The sequence below is a fragment of the Myripristis murdjan genome, chromosome 9 (genome assembly GCF_902150065.1).
Source record: "Myripristis murdjan chromosome 9, fMyrMur1.1, whole genome shotgun sequence".
Classification (NCBI taxonomy): Eukaryota; Metazoa; Chordata; class Actinopteri; order Holocentriformes; family Holocentridae; genus Myripristis; species Myripristis murdjan.
Genome location: NC_043988.1, coordinates 14,483,459 through 14,504,877, shown reverse-complemented (window position 1 = coordinate 14,504,877; position 21,419 = coordinate 14,483,459). Strand labels below are relative to the sequence as shown.

The 21,419-nt window shown below is 43.5% G+C and overlaps 1 protein-coding gene across 1 annotated transcript in view; it reads right to left on the bottom strand.

The window, feature by feature from the left end:
• Positions 1 to 21,419, bottom strand: part of kiaa0825 (KIAA0825 ortholog) — a 123,793-nt gene that overhangs the window by 73,413 nt on the left and 28,961 nt on the right. Inside the window, 10 exon segments of the mRNA XM_030061157.1 lie at positions 1,574 to 1,680; positions 2,245 to 2,549; positions 3,385 to 3,615; positions 5,853 to 6,032; positions 9,233 to 9,371; positions 11,198 to 11,312; positions 11,857 to 12,063; positions 13,192 to 13,382; positions 15,862 to 16,012; positions 17,789 to 18,066. Coding sequence (XP_029917017.1) covers positions 1,574 to 1,680; positions 2,245 to 2,549; positions 3,385 to 3,615; positions 5,853 to 6,032; positions 9,233 to 9,371; positions 11,198 to 11,312; positions 11,857 to 12,063; positions 13,192 to 13,382; positions 15,862 to 16,012; positions 17,789 to 18,066 — 1,904 coding nt within the window.

Here is a 21,419-nt window from a genome sequence, read left to right as displayed (position 1 = left end):
ATCCCCTCATTCTTTTGCCCGGCGGCCCGGTGCTGGTGTTGTCGGCGGTGGTGGCTGTGCATCCGTGTCAGCACCTGCGCCGTATCCTTTCCTGTCCATCACTGTGCAGGTGAAGCAGATGATTGGATTCAGTCAGCGGGGTGATTAATGAGGGCCCCTCCGGATTTGGGACAGCCTATCAATCATGTCATTAGGGCCAATGTGCCCTGAAAGAGGCAGACCTCCGCCAAGGAATAACTGCATTCATCTTCATCTGTGTATGCATCCCGTCATCCCAGCCAGGGTCACCATGATGGAGAACAATAATCTTCTCCTCTACAAATTACTTTGCAAAGACAAGGTGGGGTGGGGGGCTTTGTGGGGAGGGGGGTTACAGTTGGGAAAGGAAGGAGGTAAAGTGGGATGGGAAGGGGGCAGTGTACCTTGTGGAGGGGTTTCTCATTCTCTCTCTGGCCATGTGTTTGTGTCTGTGTGTGTGTGTGAAGCCAGCGGACAGTTTGCAGGGGGCTGTGGACTTACCACATCCCCCCTCCTCACTCCCTCCCTATCCCTCTCTCTCTCTCTCCCTCTCTCTCTCCCTCTCTCTTTCTGACACCACTGTATTCTGATTGTTTACAAGCCAGGCGTCACTTCCCTGTGAAGGTTAGTTTAATGAATAGTAATGACCCCACTGAATGCCTCCGACAGGTGATACATAATCACTCTTCTTTCAGTTTTCCACTCAACTCCCCAGCCTCCCCTCTTCCCTTCTTTTCCTCCCCCAGGGCTCAGCCCTTCTTCCTGTCACTAAGACAGACAGCGTTTTCTGGAACCAGGGATAATGTTCTCAGTGTTTTATATATTACTCTTTTTTTTTTTAATTGTACATGTCGAGGTAGTTGTGTTAGGACACTGAATCGCCGTTTCATGAGGATGGATGTGTCCAGAGTTTGTTGTGATCAAGTAAGCGGCCAGAGATGCAATTTCTGGGAAAGCGTGGCAGAGCACTGAGCCAAAGGTCACAGATCAGTCCAAAGTGAAACCTGTTTTCCCATCACCTCAGCTTGTTTCCCACTCAGACTGGCGGCATGTTCATCATTTACCACAAACAACACATCTTGGAGATACATTGATCTTGGTCGCAGAGGTTTTTCGATGAAAAATGATAACGATGATACAATACATCAACATTTGAATGCACGATTAAAAAATTATATCTAAATTGCACTCTCTTTTCATTGTTTTTTTTCCCAAACATATTAAATGTCAACTGGCTGGACACACGATGAATCAGTCTGAGCCTTTTCCTTCATCAGCCATCTACCTCCATCTTGCTGTGGATCAATCAATGAAATGATGCATTTGAAAATTTGCATTCATTTTATGAAAAGCAGTTTTCATGATCAAAATGGTCTCATATGGCCATGTTTTGTTAAAGGTTGAACATGAATAATCGATATCTACTAAGAACTGAGGCTAATGATGGATTGGATATAAATGACAGTGCTCTGGCTGCATGAAAACATCCATATGCACTACATCAATACAAGTCTGACCTTGACCTCGTGCTAAAATCCTGCAGTTGACCTCTCACCTGTCTGAGCAGAGTTTGCGGGCCTTTTGGAGCTGCATTGTTGTCCACTTGGGTCTGTTTTCCTCTAGTGCCTGCAGCGCCTTATGCACCGTGGGCTTGGGGACACCCTGCAGAAACACAAAACACAAGCAAGTTAAGTAAATTACGCATGAGTAAGGAAGCAGTTCAACTTAACAATCATGAACAAATGTTCTTTACTGACACATACATAAATAAATAAACTTAGTTTCATATTTAGTGTTGAAATTTTGTTCGTCTTCAGTTAGGTGAAAAAATCTGTCAGAGGGATGAAATAATCCCACCTTTTTCAATTTTAATCTCACCTTCGAATCAAGTGTCTTTTATACTAGTGGGTTGATCTCATATCCCATAGCCAGATTTTTTTTTTTTTTTATTTGTTTTGAGAAAAACAAGAGTTTAACAGCGAATTTGGGAATGAATGACTGGTTAAGATGGAGATTTTTTCAGCGCTGAACTTTTCGACCTAACACACCCATCAGCACACCAACCACTAACATGACAAAATGAGATTAGATCAGGCTTTCACTGACTCACTCACTGTCCTTGCTGAAAACAGGTCTACGGCTTTCATCTGAATCTGAATTGCTGTTACAATAACTATTATTATTTATTTTATTTCATTTTTTATACACACACAACTTAGCCCATACCTTCAACTGAATGCCCATGGATGCCTGGAGGCACTCAGCCAGCAGGGCCAGGCGGTCCTTGGCCCCACGGTCCAGGGCTAGGCCACTGACCTGCTCCATCGTGTCTGGGTCCTCCAGGCCCTGCACCAGGCAGCTTAGTAGGGCCCAGAGCAACAGGCCCATGGAGCGCAGCTGCCGGGCATGCTGGGAGAGGTGCTTCTCTGCCGCATGGAAGAGGAAGCGGATGGGTAGGGGCACGGCGGCCACAGCCAAGGGCAGGTTGGTAAAGATGAAAGACAAGGCCTGAACGGCTAATGACACGACACCTGGAGGGGAAAGAAATAGCGGGTGTTTTATTATGATACTGACAGCGTTGGTCCTCACCTGTGATTGGCTTCAGTACGGTCAAAGCTGCTCCTGATAAACAGACATTCACATTTGCAGAACTATTTACTTATTAATGCACTGAAAATTACCAACTCAAAGCCACTTAGCTACCGTGTTGTTTAACTGCGCAAGCATTATTGGTAGGCCAAAAAAACAAAAAAACAAAAAAAACAAAAAATAGCATTTAAAGCTTGTATAGGTCTTTTTTTTCAGATTCAGTAGACTTTCATTAGAAATTTGAACTCAAGCAGCTCAAACAGCTCCCACTTGAGATTCAGTACCCCATCCAAGCCACATGCACACTCATGAGTGTGTGGGTTTGATGCCAATGCAATGCGGATTTATGAACTGGAGAGCCATAGCATTTTTTGGTCAGCCATGGCTATGATAAGTTAAGCTAAATTACTATAGTATGCAGAGTTTTGGGGAGGGGAAGCGAACATGCATGGCAGCGGTGCACAAACATGTGCACAAGACATGGCTGGACTGAGACCATGATGCTGCCTTGAGGTTACTGGTTGTTTGACTTGTCCAAAAAGGATTCGACAAATTAGCCCCAGGAGCAGCCCGGAAGACAGGATTTTTTATTTATTTATTTATTTATTTATTTATTTATTTTCGTCAGTGCATGTCAAACCCTCTGTGTATAATGGTAATTTGTGAAAATTATGAAGAAAAAAAGAGCGCAAAAAGAAAAAAAAGCATACACAAGCGTTATCTGTTAATTGATTAAAAAAATGACCAGTCTTCAACATGTGACACCAATGAACATACTCTTGGCAGCAGTCTCTTTTCCCCGTAGCTCCAGTGGTGTGTAGTTCCATTCCTTGGGGACCTTAGCGAGGACACTCTCTGGGATGTCCCGTCTGAACAAGGCTCCGCTGTGCTCCTCAGTGGCCTGCCAGCCCATCACCATGGAGACCAGGTGTCCCAGGAGGCTCTTGGTAGGCTTGATGACCATGGCCCGAACACAGCTGACCACTACAGGGACTGTCTGTGTCATGTCTGATAGGAAAGGTGAATAAATGCAGAAAAGAATGAAGCAGTAAAGATGGACAGGGTGAAGAGGAGAGGGAAACGTGACAGCTTAGAGGTCCTGCTTTTGAGATGCTGTCTGGACTGCTCCTGCACTGCTCCTCATCTCAAAAAAGAAACAAATTCTTCAGTACTGATCATGATGGAGGACGGTATAATTTCTTTCAATTTATGGATTGTGTTTAACACCACTGGAATAGAGAATAAAAAGACTTTTCAGAGAAGCAATAGTCCACTCACTCATAACGGCATTTTCTGTCTGTGTCTAATTTATTCATGCAAAAATGACTCAAATCCTCAAGAAATGGGAAAACAGATGCATAAATTGCTTGTGCATTCAAATCACTGAAGCATTTTGCTGAAATATCTACAGTAAAAGCAAGTAATGTCAAGTTAAAATCAGATGTTCTCTATCAAACCCAGGTGGCCTGACAGTAGAAATCTTACTGCCCTCTCCAGGTGTACTATGTCTTTCATCACTCTGCCCTTTCATATCCCGCTCATATTGATAGCAGAGCAGCTACAGCATGAAGTTGTATGGCACCCATAAACTTCCTACAGCGTCGGCTGTAAAACCAAAGGCTACAACAGAGAGATTTAGTACAGTGGCGGCACTGGAAGTGCACTGAAGTCTCCAGGGACACCTAGCAAATCTATGACCTCAGACCCCCAGAAAAAGAGCAGAGCGGAACAGAAAATGATATAGGTTTTCCACTCTGAAGAGGGAGAGGCACTCTGTGGCAGATGAGACCTAGACCTATTTTTCAAAGTCACTTGGCTTTCAGACTTCATACCGCCTGCTACTGTATTGACCAGTGTATTGATCTGAAACAACCTGATACTATGTGATGTAACATCAGTGTAAATGGAGAAATCGTGAAACTCTCACATAATCTATGAAAGTTAACTCACTGAACAGTTTAAATGGAAATTGGGGGTACAGGGGGTATCCTGTAACCAAAATTATAATACAAAGATTGGGCACAGTCCAGCAATTAAACTAATTACACTATGAGGATAAATGATGGTTGGGTGACATTGAGAATTTCTCTCTCTCTTGGTCTCTTTCTCTTTTTCGCTTTTTCTACCCCTCCCTCACTCAGTCTCCATCCAAATACTCTTCTCCAATCACCCTAATTTATGCTACAATAATTACCACTCACCCAGGATATAAAAATCACCACCAAAAAGAGCTCCAGACTCCACAGGAGTTCTGATTAAGTCCTGTATCAAAGCTTGTTCCATAGAGAGGGAAAAAAAAAAAACACAGAGCTGGGGAGTAATTGCAGTCTCTGTAACAGTGTATTAAAGCCATGCTTGAGCTCATACACAATGTCAACATTCACCCATAGGAGAAATGAGAGATATGCCTCATGGCCAAATTTAATATTTTACCTCTGAAATGTCTTTAGGATCATTAAATCAAATATCTAAATTGGTTACTTACATAGCTCTCAAAACATAATATCAAAATCCAAGCAAACAATGTAGGGGAGAGGCAATGGTTGTCTTGTGAGGTCTGACTAAGAATGAAAATATTGTTTCACCTTATCAAGCATGCAATGAGGGTAGCACAGACTTTATTATTTTATCATCATTTCATTATAGTGTCATTTTAAAAGGAGAAATAGTATAGTATAGTACGCTACAGCACAATGTAATATAGCGTAATGCAGCATAGTACTGGTATAGTATACAGTAGAATATACAATATAGCATAATATAAAAAATGCAGTCCTGTACAGTTCAGTACAGTACAGTGTAACATAGTATAAGATAGCACAGTATTGGTATGGTATAGTACAGTGCAATGCAGTATAATATAGTAAAGGATAGTATAGTCTGAAGGCCTACAAAGCCAAGGGACAGGAAGTACACGAGTAATCAAACTAAGAAAAATTACATTAAATATAATTCCCAACAAATTTGTTGATACAAAAGTGGTCTATATATAATAAAACTGTATTTTTGTTGCCATGACAGAACATGAAACCCTTTTGATGACATTTGACTTATAAAAACCACCAAAAGTAGCTACTGCTGTTTGCTTGCGCACAGTATAACCCAGGCTAGTATACCGTCTAATAATATATTAGCTGCTACATCACTGTAATAATGGCACTGCAGGTACCAAAATGTTGGGAATATGGTCCTCAGTGGTCATGACCCATCAACTGCAACACTGTGACAATTTATGATTTCTTTACCTGCCAGTGTGTAGAGATGCTCCCATATGAATCTCCTGTCTAGGTATGGTTCGAGGACCTGAGTCAAGGCCTTGGGGGCACCATTCAGCGAAGTGAGGAAGTTAAACAACGTAACAATGAAATCATCTCCTGCCTTATAATTCTCTGGAGATATTTCTGTGTCACTCTCCTTACAGAAATCTGGAAAAAAAATTAATAAAACTAATATTAATAATCATAATAATAATAGTAGAACTGCGTTGGTGAGTCACTTTTGCAGACAATATAAATACATGTGTGAGTATTTCAAAATGTCACAAATTAATTGAATTTTGATATCCAGAGGCACTTGACACACATACACACACACACACAAGTCATGAAAAAAGCAGGCTCATACGCACATGTGCATTCAGTACCTGACTGAATGCATATGTGCGTATGAGCCTGCTTTTTTGGAGGCGTGTGGAGGAGTATAAAATCTGACCGCTCTTTTGAATTACAATTCATACAATAACCAAATACCCTTCCATCTACCTATCAACTCAGCAGCATTAATGACGCTCATCATAACCCAACTAAAGAATACAGAGGTTGGTAAGGGAAGACATAAAATCCGATCCTAGGAAACGGCATCTTGACTCCTCCACACAAAAACATATTGAAAAATGTCAAGGCTGCCCAACCTGATGCGTGTTAACAGAGAGAGTGAACAAAAGGAGTTTTGGAATAGAAGGGGAAGAAAAACCCACATCTGTGTTAGATGGAAAGAGGGAAAAAAAATACAGACATGAAAAAAGAAAAGAAAGAAGAAACAGATTCCAAAGCCCCTGGCTGTGGGATCCACAGCACATGGAGACAGGAAGTGAAGAGGAAGAGGTTTTGACAGGGTGTCCTTGTGGGGATTGCTGTCTGAGCACAGGGTGAGGGCGGAGGTGTGTGTGTGTGTGTGTGTGTGTGTGTGTGTGTGTGTGTGTGTGTGTGTGTGTGTGTGTAAGGCATATGCATGTCTATAAGTGTGTGAGTGTGTGTATAAGTGTATTCTGCATGCCGGAAAATGTGTGTGTGTGTGTGTGTGTGTGTGTGTGTGTCTGTGTGTGTGTGTGTGTGTGTGTGTGTGTGTGCGCGTGTTAAGTTGACAAGGGTTGCTGAGGAAAGGCCTGTTACTCCAGAGGTGGCAGACATCCAGCGGTCTGTCAGTCTGCTGTGTGGGAGATGACAGCTATTTGAATAGGAGAGTGTATGCAACGCAGCAGTCGATGAGGGGGCGCTGTGATGGAGGGCAGGGCGGCTTCCTTGTGACTAATGCTGGACTATTTTAAAATGACAGGGCTAAATTACCTGCTGCATTACATGGACTGTAATATCAGCCAACTTAATACCAGGCAGGTAGGAAGCGCCACCACCATTCAAGGCCCTGATGGGAATTGATTTCCTCTATCTTTCCATCTCGCTCTCTCTATCTCCAAGTCTCCCTCTAACTTCTTCTGCTCTCTCTGCTCTCTCTCTCTCTCTTTCTTTCACAATCACACATCATACACACACACACACACACACACACACACACACACACACACACACACACACACAAAAGTGGTCAAACAACCTGACCTACAATCAGTCTATTAGGCGGCATTATGTGGGTAATGCTGGCGTCTTGTTTTCTGCCTGTCTGGTAATTGGTCCTGAAGGAGAAGGTGTGCTGGATATCACTGCTGTGGCTGCGACGGTCCAAGGAAACGGGGGTAACTTACATTAATTTCCACTTGGGGTGCTGGAGAGCATGGCAGGTTAACTAGGCGCCTTTTAATAATGATCCCATTATGGAGCAGGAGATGACTTGGGAGAAATGGATGACAGTGCACTGGCTCATCTCTGGAGTTTTCCCCGCTGCTACAGCACACAATGATTCCAGTGTCTGTGTGCGTGTGTGTTTGTATGTCCATTTCTCTGTCGCTTACTCTATTTGTCCTCCCTCTCACTCCCCTTGCCTCTCCAACCTTGATACATGGCCAATACATACACCTGTTTATCTTCCAGACAACCAGTCAACCGCTCACAGGGGCCCTCTCTGCAAACCTCTGTAATTGGAAGCAGACACGCTGATGATAATAAAAAAGGCTGTGTGTGTGTATGTGTGTGTGTGTGTGTATGTGTGCGCGCGTGTGCACATGCATGCGTGCCTGAGCGCATTGATGTTCATTTTATTTGCGCACCAGACATAGTGTGTCTCCTGTTTTCGGGTGCGTTGTGTAACAGGCTTGAATTCTGTAATTGGTAAATGTAGAGGAGGTATTGTGCGGTTAATGAATTTTAAATTGGCAGTCAATGAGTGGGTCAGTCTGTTAGCTAACCCTCTCGTTAGTTAGTGTGCTTTGATAGGACATTTGCAAATGTATTGTAACACATTGTAAAACCTGTAATTGAGCATTCATAGTGTTCAAAACGTGCAAGAGCTGAAGAGTTCAGTTTTACCATATTGGAAAAAATGCACCTGATTGAAACACTTAAGTGTCATAGCCTATTGTTCATATGGAAGTTGACTTTCTGTATTTAACTGTGTACTTAAATACTGCATGGCACACTAATTCAAACAGGCAGCTAGTTAGCAGCAATACTCTACTAATTATCTATGAAGACAACTTCAGTATAAGGGAGTGCAGCAGTTTATGGGAGTGTAGGCGTTCGGTCAAGCTGTTCCTTCTGTCTGTCTGCTTCCTGGTTAATTAGCCCGTCACCGTGATAGCACGCGAGAGTCAGCGCTTCCGGCATTGATTTACAGCAGTGTGCAGGGAGAAGTGTTGCCGAGCCTCTGAGCCAGACTCAGGCCGAGCGAGAGAACGAGACAGTGAGAGTTGTTATTAATGAGGTCGCTATAATGTGAATTAATTGTGCGAGTGCACAACAGTCTTTAAAAGGTTAGACTGTTGCCGGTGCGGAGGAGAGAAGAGGGGAGGGAAAATCTTTAAAGGTCAGCATGTGTGCTCCGCCTGGCCCTGTTGAGTGTTTATTACTGCGCTCTATTGATTTAGTGATGATGATGACCATGGTGAAAATGATGATGATGGCAAAGATGCTGATGATAACTTCATAAAATGGATAGAGCTCATCCAGAGCCTGTATGACTCGATTAGCATCATACAGCACAGTAATTAAGGCATTGGTAAACAGTTTTCTACCCATGACCCTCTGGGAATGTGAGCCTTATGCCATTATGAAGAACAGGAAGCACTGCGGAAAAAAGGTTTTATGTTTTTGTGAAACGACAGGGAAACCTGAAGGACAACCTGAGCATGCACGCACTGCACACATGTACAAAAACACCGACACACACACCAACACACTGTGTCTATGCACCCAAAGTGTTACATGTCCTTCTATCCCTGAAAGAGCAGACTTACGCGAGTTTTCCAGGAGTATTCTGGGCAGGTGACAGTCTCTGTGCAGCAGCATCCTCAGAAGCAACCTGGGACTGCATCCGGGGTCAGAGGTCAGCAGCCTCAGCTGACACCCAGAGGCCGCCTGGCCCGTCAGGCCGTCCTCTGAGAGCAGAGAGAAGGAAAACAAAGTTGACAGTTCTGCAGTGTCAGGTGAGTGTACAGATAGCAGTCCATTTAGCAAGAGACAACAGTGGAGGGAAAACACAGCACAACTGAAAGACAAAGACAGAAATCACAGTTGTCTTGGCTGACAATCTGGGAGGAAATAGTGTTTATGTTACAGCGGTAACTTCCTTCAATGTCACTCACTCCTGATACCAGCTTAGTCTGCAAATGCTTTCATGCTTGCTTACTTATAGTGTGCACCGGGAAGGAATTAGCTCTAATCTTGGCTAGCTAAAAGCAAATTAACATTTGGGAGGGAGCCAAATACATGAATATACAGCAGTACCCCCCTCCTACATCTTTTGTATAACCAAGAGGCTGCAGCCAGCTGTGGGTAATGAGCCGTATCCTTGGTATGAGTGTGTGTGTGTGTGTGTGTGTGTGTGTGTGTGTGTGTGTGTGTGTGAGTGAGTGAGTGTGCGTGTGTCTGTGTGTGTGCGTACACTTCAGTGCCTCTGTGTGTGCCTACAGTATACGCGTGTGCATGTGTGTGAGCATGCCGACATGTGTGCATCTGCATGTTACTTTATACATCTCAATAAAATCTAATGGAAGGAATGGACAGAGTTTGTCTGAAGAGAGAAGAGGCGGGAGGCTGTACAGGGGGGGTGGCAGCCCGGGTATTAGCCATTCCATTTGAGCCAGAAAGCTAGAGCATGGTGCACCCTGCTGCTTGACTGAGGAATACTATGCCTCGACCTGACAGAGCAATTTATGATGTCACTGGGACCGCAAATCCAGAAGAAATCCTCTTTTAACTGCTCTGATAAATCTACCCGGCTGCAGCACAGGGTCAGCTTACAGAAACAAGACACACATACATAGACATATACACACGCGCACACGCATCTGCACATACACCAAGACGAAAAGGGGAAACACGGAGCATGGGTGCATGCATACACACACACACACGCATACACACACACAACATAACTTCAGATGCTTTCTTTATAGCCTGTAATGCTAGTTGATTTATTTACGTGCTTTGTGATTTTATTATTGTTTTATTTAATAACCATAACAATGGGTTTTATTTTAATGGGCTGGGGAGAGATTTGGCTACAGGGGCCAACTCTTGGATGAGGACCTGTGGATCTGGCCAGGGGCCACTGGTAGGCCCCCTGGCGCCCTTGAATGCAGAAGGGAGGAGGGGGCACAGAAATAAAGAGGTCATAAAAATAAACTAATTTCAGGTCTCCAAGACTTGGGAGCAGGAGAGAGCGAGGGGGGAAAAGGGGTTAGTTTGATTTGTGCTCCGTCAGCACGCAATGACATCACCTCTGGCTGTGAGGGAGATGAGAGGGGAGGCGGGTGGAGTCGGGGGTGAGGGTGCAGAGTGATTGACTGCACCATGGAGGTCACAACAGTAACCGGATACACACACATGCACGCACACATTCACGCATGCACATGAACACACACGCACACACACACAAACACCTCAGTATTCTCTGTTAACACCTTCCTCTATGTGTAAAGCCCTCAGCAACCATCAACATAAACAAAATCAGCAGAGTGGCACTGGTAGTTTTTTTGTCGTTTTTTTCTTTCCCAGTGTGCATCTGTCTTATATTACTACAGCCACTCTAGATTGAAGCCCTCAGCTATGGGCTTGTACGGTTATATATCTACAGGTATGTGGCTCCCCACATGCATATGGTTCTCGATATGATGGGTGGAGGCACACGTGATGCTGTTAGAATACCAACATGTACGAGTGTGTGTGTGTTTGTGCGTATGGACGCATATGCATTTTACCTACCGTATGGACTGCTCTGTGAACAGGTCAGGGTCGATAGCATTAAGCCAGTATACCAGGTTTAAGCCACTGCTGTCGGGCTGGTGTGGTGGAGAGTGTTTATTCATAAATGTCCTAAAGAATGACAGAGATCAGGCATGACTACTTGACATTACAATTCCTAAATGCACTCAAAATCCAAATCAATCAATCAAATTTAACATGCCCATTATTATGGTAATGGTTAAAATATTTCAAGCCATTCTAAAATCTAATGCTGTATGCATCATTTTCATTACTTTTTTAGAAGAGACTGGGCAGCCCACTCTTAATGCTAGATCAATTGGGGCATAGTAATGGGGGAAAAAAAATCACTAGAGAAACAAAGTATGAATTCATAATTTTTACTATGGTAAGACTTTATGTGGCCTATCCAATGTTAATATTCAATTTAGCATCAACTGTGTATAAATTTGGTATCAGCCTTATTCTAGTGTGGCTTTATTTGGAGTGTCCAATGTTAATTTTAACTTAGTATCAACCTAATCCTAACTGATACAAATTTGATAGCAAGTCAACTGATAGTCCAAATAAAGTGTCACCTTTGCCTTGTACCACTGTGCCACCATAAGTCAGCATCTGCTTAAATAAAGGTTTGAGGTAATATGTCAATACCAACCCATATAGCAAAGACAGGGGTGCTGTGACAACAACCATGACTGAAAGGAGCTGGTCACAGAGGTTGTGGATTTGGTACGGCCAGTTGGATCCACCTGATATTATGGCGATTGCAGAGGCAGGGTCGCAGCGCACCAAGGCCTCAGGAGAGTCACACACACTAAACATCAGCTGCTCTACGTACAGCAACAACGCTGTAATGTCACACCTTAAACACACAATAAAGACACAGAAAGGTCAAAGACACAGATAAAAAAAAGGAAATATGAGAAGTGAGGGAAATTTTGAAAGAAATGACATCAAGTAAGAAAATGAGCACATGAACAGAAAGAGACAGAAATGCTATGGGACAGACGAATTAAAGCACGTTAACACTTTAACAGGCTGAGTACCATAACACTGTCACATAACAACCTCACCGGCAGGCCCGTCAGACAACACAGCCTCCTGGTGAGTTTACAGTTGGAAAGTTGAATGTATTGCAGGCTTTGGGTTTCGCTATAAAAGTCATCACTTTTATGTTTAAATGCCTATAAATCTGTTTCCCTCAATTGGTCGGGGGAGGGCTGCTTATCATCGCTCATCTCCTCATCCTAACCTTCTCCCTCTTTAGTCAAAACGGTCGTTAGACATACACGAGGAAAGACAGATAAAGGAGACCTGAGGTAGCCTAAGACTACCCATGTGAGGGTTATATACCTAGGAAGTTTGGAGACTCTTTGAAATTCCATATGCTTAACATAGCCTTACACTCTGCAGGGACTGGCTGTACAATTGTCCTTCCAGAAACACACACATCCCTCAGCAACATAAAACAGGCTTGGCGATGACATCATGCAAGCAGAGTACATGTATACTGCACCTTATCTATTTCAGGCCCTTTCTTTTCTCACTGTGTGTCACACTTTGACCTGCTCATCATCATCACTCATTGATGAAACAAGAATTGCAGGAGGAGGAGGAAGAAGAGGAGGGTGGAGAGGGGGACATGAGCCTGCTCTGAGACTGTTTATGATGTGCTACTTCTGTGTTCAGACCTCCACCGTCAGAGCTGTAGGTGCAGTGGAGTCAACGGTGAGGGAAGGGGATCAAAGAAGTTGTGATCCGATATCTTAATTCATGACCATTTAGGATGAGCTCGTCATTCAGGACACCACTTTTTGTACAAGTCTATACATTGTTTTTTAGGGACAATCCTACTCCTTCTGCCTTTAAGTGTTTCTCAAAGGGTCGGAATCACTGCTGGGTCTGACTGGGGCCTCAATCACTGAATAAGATACAATTTCTCAACTTTAGGTTGATTAAAAACAAGAGAAGATGCTATAAGATAAAGTACCTGACTTGCAGGTGTCTTTTGTACGAAGGCCGGGCCCTGGCGTATTGTTGCACCAGCAGCTGCAGGGTCTCAGACAGCACCTGGCCCAGAACGTCCTTGGCCAAATCTGCTGGAAGGACCGCCCAGATATCGCTACGCAACCCACACAGGAAGTAGAACCACATCTGCACTGAGAAGGAACAGCGCTCACCCTGTGTGTGTTTCAGGAGGTGGGGGTAGGGGGTGGGGGGGTAGAGATGATGAAGATATATTATGATATGGACATGGGGAGTGAAGCACAAACACAGAGAAGACACAGAGGAGGAGATAAAAATAGAGAGGAAGAGAGAGAGGAAACGAGAGGAAGAGAGAGACAGAGACAGGTCTGTCAACACCAGGATGTCTCGGTGGTCACGCCACCTGCACTCTGCACCTGGGCTCCTTGCCCCACTGAGATTTTAGACCACTTTAAAGTCCTGAACTGGAGAACACATCACAGACACAGGCACATCCGCACACACAAACACATGCACATTTCCATGCACGTGCATGCAATACGTGCACGTGGATGTAAACACACAGTGAAGGGGAAGAGTCTAGGAGTTCTCTGAAGTGAAACGGAGAAACAGACAGACAGGCAGAGGAAAGAAAAGATTGTCTCGGCACCCTGCAATTTTAATTGTTTTCAGACACAGTTGTTCTTTACCGCCATTCCCAACCCTCGTGGTCAACCTGCAACAATGAGCTCCTCCAACAGATGGTGCGTGTGACGGAGATACCACCCCAGCCAAAACTCCTCAACTCCTCAACTTCCTCCCATCTTCAACTCATCATGCCCCTCGGTCCCTTCTCATTTTCTTCCCACTTCACCTCATCTATCCCGTCTTCTAGCTCTTTCTCCTTCCTCTCCCTCCCCCTCGCCTCCCTGGAGCCAGTCATTTAGGGATCGGTGGTGGATGGAGAGCGTGACCAAGCTCTATGTCCGGGATTAGGCCTCCATCCTCTGCCTGTGGACTCAGCAGAGCAGACCCAGACACACACCTTGGATCCCAACCAACAGGAGCCACAGTGGTATGCGTGTGGTTGGCCTGTTTGATTCATTCATTTAGTTTAGACTTTATTTAACCAGGCAGGTCAACTATGGACAAATTCCGATTAGCGATGATGGCCTGGCAAAAACAATGACCTCGCAGGATGAGATGACTGAGTCTGGAACAGGGAACTAAGGCTGGAACAATCTTGGAAATCCATCAGTGTTTTTTTCCTTCCAGCTGAAATTTACCATTTTGGCTCTCCAGACAAAAGAAGCAAAACACATGATTGACAGGAATAGTAGCCAAGGTCATGTTCTAAACTTTCTTTGATTGCCTGAACTGACTTCATTTGCTGCTATTATACCATGTTAAGTATTCCATCTATACTCTGCCAACAGCTATTCATGTGTCAATACCGATGTAAATTAAAAAAGACAGAAAAAAAAACAGTGGCTGGAGCTGGGTCTGTCTGGAACTGCACTACGCTGTGTGAGAGCCAAGAAACTGAGCTGGGGATCCAGGATGCATACAACTAAATACCATTTTTACAACAGAGACCAAAAGTATAGATACAGAAACAGGAGCACTCATTCATACACGCTCATGCACACCCACACATATGCAGTTATGTGTGCGCACACACATTAACACTGGCACACAAGCACACACCTGTGCACAGCAGGTCTGTCTGACCCCATTGACCCAAGGAGGGAGGGAGGAACAAAGAAAAAAAGGCAAAAGCGGGGCAAAGTAAGCGAGAGAGGGGAGGTTTAGGTTGGTTTAAGGGTATAAAGGTAGGGGAGTTCCAGGGGCCCTATGCTGTTTCCAGACAGTCCCAGTGTAGACTGCAGACTTCAGACAGCTGAATCCCTGGAGCCCCCAGGGCAGCACGGAAGCCACAGATGTTCTCAGGGAGCTCAGAGTTAGAAGGCTGGGTTAGAAGAGGGAGAGTGGGAGGTAAAGGTGTATTGTGGGAATGAAAAGAAGAAGCGAGAAAGCTCCAGAGTATAATTCCTAGAGTTCCTGAAAATCTACAGAGCAAGTCAGCGAAGACGCAGCACATTAGAAATTCTACCTTTTAGAATGAAAGGAGTGGAATCAACAACAGACAGTATAGAAACTGTTTTGTGTGTTACTCTTCCTTTAGCAAGGGCTTGGGGTAAATATGTAATAAGTTAAAAGGGCCTTGGTGGTATATAATTAATGCTTGTTTATTTTATTGGAGAGTTTAAGGTGAAGTAAATAGTGCTATACTCCATCATATGATTTAGGGAATTGTAGCTTTATGTATCCTTATGAAAACAATAAATACCATGGTAGGATTTGGGAAAATATGGGATAATTTACTTCAAAGACCCAGGGGCCGTTTGAGACTACACGACAAAATGTGTGGGAGGGTATGTACTGTAAAAAAAAAAAAAAAAAAAAATCAATATTTAATCACATTGAATGGGTCTGTACCTGTTACCTGGTACATACACTTTATGGCTTTGGATAAAACAGTTTTTGTGGTAATACTGTATGGTGCACTTTAACTCACAGAAGAGTTTAGGATGACAAGAAAATAGGATCCATTCTGTAAGTGTTTAGGATGATGCTTTTCGGGTGTAATGGAAATCTACCTCATAGATTTTATGGTAACATGAGTACACTTTACCTCGTAGAAGGCCTTGGGATCAGCCCAGTGGTGGCTCTCGGCGTCATGAAGGATACTGGTAGCACAAACCTGGACGCAGTAGCTGATCAGCTGGTTTTTCAATGCCTCCACTGCATCCTGGTACTTCTGGATAGGCAGCAGGGTCAGGGGTCTGCGTAGAGGGACAGAAAACAAACCCTGAGATTACTGTATGGCAATGACAGAAAATATATATAGTCTATGAGTGAAGAAAGGGAACGCTGGGGTCAAAAGTCCAAAAGGTCATGATGCCATAATCCAGGATGCATAATTGACTACTGTATATTCAGGCAGCTATCAAACAAAGATGAGGTGAAATGATTAGATGAAAGAATAGGTGATTTATGCTAAAAGTTCAGTGTGACATTTCATATCCTTTTAATCCGCCTTCATGTTGATACTTTCCAGAGAGAGGCAAGAGTTTAACAGGGGTGGTGGAGGTTTAAGACCAGGGGGATTGGATGGTGTAGAAAGAGGAAAGTGGTTTATGACCGGAGGGGGCACAGTGCAAGTGCAGGTGGAGGGGCGCACAGGGCCAGAGGTGGGGCAACAAGAGCACCGAGGGCGCTGGGGGCACAGGGGATGCCTTTAGAGCGGATCTGTGGAGAGCAGAGGTTAAAGGGGTATTATGGGGCAGAAAAACTCAGCAGATGTAGACACAATGTGGGTGTCATTACTAACTGTCAATCATTTCTACTCTCTCTCTCTTTGTGGGGCCCCTCCTCCTCATCTGAAAACGACATAAAAGGATAAATTTCCCTGATATTTCAAATTCTGTGTATTCTGTTTTCTGCCTTCGTCAAAAGGAAGAATTTTTTGAGGTTGCAATTCCTGAAGCAGATCCACTCCCTCTTGCTCCATCTTTGTTTAATGAAAATCTATGTTGGGATTAAGGACAATATGACATTATAGACAGGGTGACGTGGTACAGTGGTGTCAAAGTGTATGTAAAGAGTATGATGATACAATTTAATTTTTGAGTTGCAGAGCGGGCCATTCCAAGGCAGCCATGTCAGTTGTCCACTTAGTTTATTGCTGAAATTAATCCAGACTGATCCTGACAACTAAAAAGGCCCCAAATCATTGTTGAGTCTTGTGGAGGTGTCATATGTCAAAATCAACAAAACATTTTTGACTGAAGGTGCACACTTGATAACCCCAACAATACATCCGGACTCATGAACGCAACCCTGTAACATTTAGTGCTGCTTGTCTCATAGTCCTGCAGCTGCATTATGGTATGGCCTGAATTCTCTATGTGGCCCCATTTGAGGGTTAGTACATCTTTTTGACATCTAAATTAGTCATCAGTATCTACATTCACCCTGAATAATAGCAAAAGCTTGCCAAATCAAATTCTGTGTATCTGTACATACAACCTTTGGCTCTTTGCTGGACAAGGAACCATCTGCTTTTCGACAAATCCATCTCTATGTTTCTGCTGAATAGGTCAGCCAGTCAGCATCACTCACATAGACATCCATGTTCTTTACTGCTCAATTATGGTGTTTTAGTGCCTCTGGCAAGACAGCCATAACCTCCCTGGATTCAAAATTGGCACAGGGCAACAATAAATCCAACAAAAACATTGGAGAGTAAGAACTCAGGTGCTTTCATTGTTCCGTTTGTGTGATTTAAAAGTGTAAATCTTTGTATTCATTGAGATCACAATATTTTATGTCACTGACGCCTTGTCAGAGGAATTATGGGATTATGGGAAAGAATTCAAATATGAACATATAAAGAGGTGTGCAGAGTAGCATGTAATGTGATTTTCTGTTTGATTTCAAATATTCCAAGTCATACGTGCACAAATTTACACACACTAAGTGATATAGTAAAATGCACACACACATAAAGTCCTCGTAGGCAATTGCTTCTGTTCTGCCAAAACTAACACACAACTTACACTCGAGCTGTGGTGGAAGCTGAATCCTTCAGCCTGGCATGGTAGTGTCCCAGCCGTTGGTGCACATAAATGCAAGTGGCCAGCAGAGCGGGCAGGTTCTTCAGCGGGGTGGAGGATGGTACCTCCAGGGCCCTCTGCTCCAGACGGTCCAGCACGGCAGATGTTGCTCTGCCACAAGCCTCCACAAAGCTGGATCGCACCTCCACAAGAGAGCTGTCCCTGCAGGCTACTGCCAAGGGCAGCAGGGCATCCAGCTTGGCCATGATGGCATCACAGAACTGAAAGACAAGGGGATAATTATTCAGGAAGAGAAAATAAGATAAAAACATTGAAAAGAGCCTATAAGACATAAACGGTGGGATACTGGGGAGGGGTCATCAGAAAGACAAGGATGTAAGATTGAGCAGCGTCCATTACACATGGATTTTCCCCAAATGTCGTTAGGATCAATGCAGATGTAGAGCACAGATGTCGAAACGCTCAGACATGTCCTCTACATAAACTTTGCTGCTGCACACATGTAACCAAGTATCAGTTCAAATAAAACCTTTACTTCTGAAGATGCATCAGCACTTGTCTAGTTTTATAACAACATGCATCATGTCAGTCACATTCAGATAGAAAGAGGATGGACGGACGTGTACCAAAAAGGGAAGGAGGACAGGGTCAAGCAAAGGTGAGAGTGAGAGAGAGAGCGAGAGAAAGAGAGGAAGAAAGAATGGCAGTTTCAGCAATGTAAAGCTGTATGTACTTTATACTGCAGGGCTTGGAGAGCAGTGAGCAACACTTATCTCATTTTTCCACATTTGTCCTGGAGAAAGGCCCATAGGGACCAGGCTGCCTTACCTTCCCCTCTCCTGGGGCTGGGAGACTGGCTGATGAGGACGCTTTAAAATAGTTGAGTGTGGATGCTTGCTGACACCGAGATAGGCGGTCTGAGTGTTTGTTGGTGCTTGGTGTGTGTGTGTGTGTGTGTGTGTGTGTGTGCCCGCGCGCGTGCGTGCGTGAATATCTGGTGGCTGTCAACTCATGCTCAAGGAAAATGCATAGAAAACTGCACATTTACATTTCACTATGTATGTAAAATATTATACATACATTAGGGACTATGGACATTGCGGAGAAACTATTTGTTACTAACTTCAGTTGAATCAAGTAGATTAATGCACCATTAATTATTGACTGGGGGTTCCAGGGCACTTCCCGTTCCTTTATTTATTTCTGGATCACTTTATTTATTTCTGGATTACTTTATTTATTTCTGGGTTTTCTCCTTAATACATTAAACTAAGAACCGAGAAAAAAACACATGGTAGATTCATTATATGTGTTATCAAATTAATGCATTTTTAAGTAAATATATGTTGACAAACTAGGTGCAGATATGTGTCACAAAGTCACAGGAGCGAGGATTGAGTGTGGTGTCGTGACTGCATCTTGAGACTGGTCTCTTGGCCAGCCAGCCAAAAATACTACTTATTACTGTGAGTCAACTCTTTATAAAACTTGTAAAGGAATGATGAAGATCACAAGTTCACTTCTGCTAAATTTCTGCTAAAAACTAATTTCTTTTTTGGGGTTGTTTTCATTGCAGATTGCAAAATTGTGTCACACCATGTTAACTAACAAAAACATCTATCCTAAATACAAAGCAGTCAGTGTTGGCTTTGAACCCACTGTGAAGCAGTAAATTTATGGTACAGTGCGTTTTCCCATTCTCCTGGCAAGACAATAGAACTGGAAAGTCCGAATCACTTCAGTGGTCTATATCAGTGGTTTTAAAAGTGGGGCCCAGGGACCCCTCAGGGGTCCTTGAGTGTCTTCCAAGGTTCCTCAGCAAAATGAAGAATAGTTTAATTTCACTTTAATAAAAGAAATCTGATTTTGATCCAGCCTAACTGATCTGACCTTTTATATGTATATATGTGTGTGGGTGTGAATTTTCCTTTAAATTAATTAATTAATTGATCTATTTTTCTTTTTTCCCCTACTATTTATCTGTTTTTGTTTTTTGCTAATTTACCATTATGTTATGTTTACCATATTTATCACATTTTTTCCATATCAAAGTCCTAATGGCAAAATCACTTCATGTGAGAGTCCTGGATTTAATGAGAGTCATCTAGAGAGTCCAAGGCATGAAAACCATTGAAAACCCTTTGTCAGTCACTGCACATGCTCAGGATGACTGAGGGACATTTACATAGGGGGACATTTATATAGAAATACAAAATTCATCATTTACCTATCACTGCAGGCAACTACATACTACAGTGTAGACCTGTTTTTAGATAAGCCTGCTATCTGTAAGCCCACTGCAAACACACACACACACCTTGACACAACACCTTGACACAAACCGCCTCATCTGCTTCCTATTGACAGCAAACTGAGACTCACGAGAAGATCAGACGAGTGCCAAAAAGTCACATATGTGTGTGAGTTCACCTCAAAATTTATACACCTATACAAGTGAGTTACGAGCCACACTGATTCAAAAACCATAAAACAAGGAATATTTCCCAAACTCCTGCAGGAGCTACGAAGCCAGGTCGTGGGGCGGAAAATATCAGAAATTTGATTGTTTCATCATAACACAGAAAGTAGTTCAACCAATCAATCAATCATTCGCATGCTGTATTACTCAACTCTGAGTAATTCCACGTTCACACACACTCCATTACTTGACTTACTGTAGAGGCTGGCTGGGAAGTTCGACATCCTGTTAGATCAGGGGTCCAGTGAGTGTACACAATTGACAATCTCACAACCTCTATTTTCTCCACAAAAGCCTCCAGTGGGGCTAAAAAGCCTGGGAACAATGGCCGTTTGGACACTTAAGTCAATATCTGACTACATGTAGTCATTAGGAGCTAAGCTGTGAGAGAGGGAAAGTGAATGGAAGGTTGCTGGTGCACACACTAACGGATACAGCACTATCACCAAGGTGATGGGGAGGCCCTGGAGAAGCTGGAGAAGCATCTCATACACATACAGCATTGGGGCAGACATACACACACACACACACACACACACACACACACACAAAAGAACCACACACATGCACGTAACTACGTCGAAGTCTGAAACCTTAACTAGCTAAGATCAAAGCGTGGAATCCCACCAGGACTATTGCAGCAAGGTGAAAGAGATGGTGTGAAGTTTTTAAGTGCTAGGGAGGCCTGTTTGTGTGCAGCACTTGGAACAGACGCGCTAAACTAAAATTGAATAAGCAGGTGAGGGTTCGCTGATGTCTGAATACAGAAAAGGCACTTCTGTTGCCGTAATAGGAAGCTGGCATAAAGGTTAGAAGGACCCAGCAGAACGAAGACAGCTCCACCTGAGGTACTGACAAAAGGGAAATTCCATTTGGTGAGTAGAGGGTACCTGATTTCATATCTCTGCCCACCAAGTTTTTGTGGTGCCCAGAAGAAAAGCACTGAGGCCCTAATTGCTCTGGAGGTACTGTTTGGTGCTAATCCTGCATTCTGACCTCTCTGATCAAACCAGGGTGTCTGCAGGTATCATGGAGTTAAGGTTATCAAAGTTTATAGACATTTTCATATTCACTTAAACATTTCAGGTAACAGCAATGATAATTAATATAGGAATCTATGAACTGTCACAACAT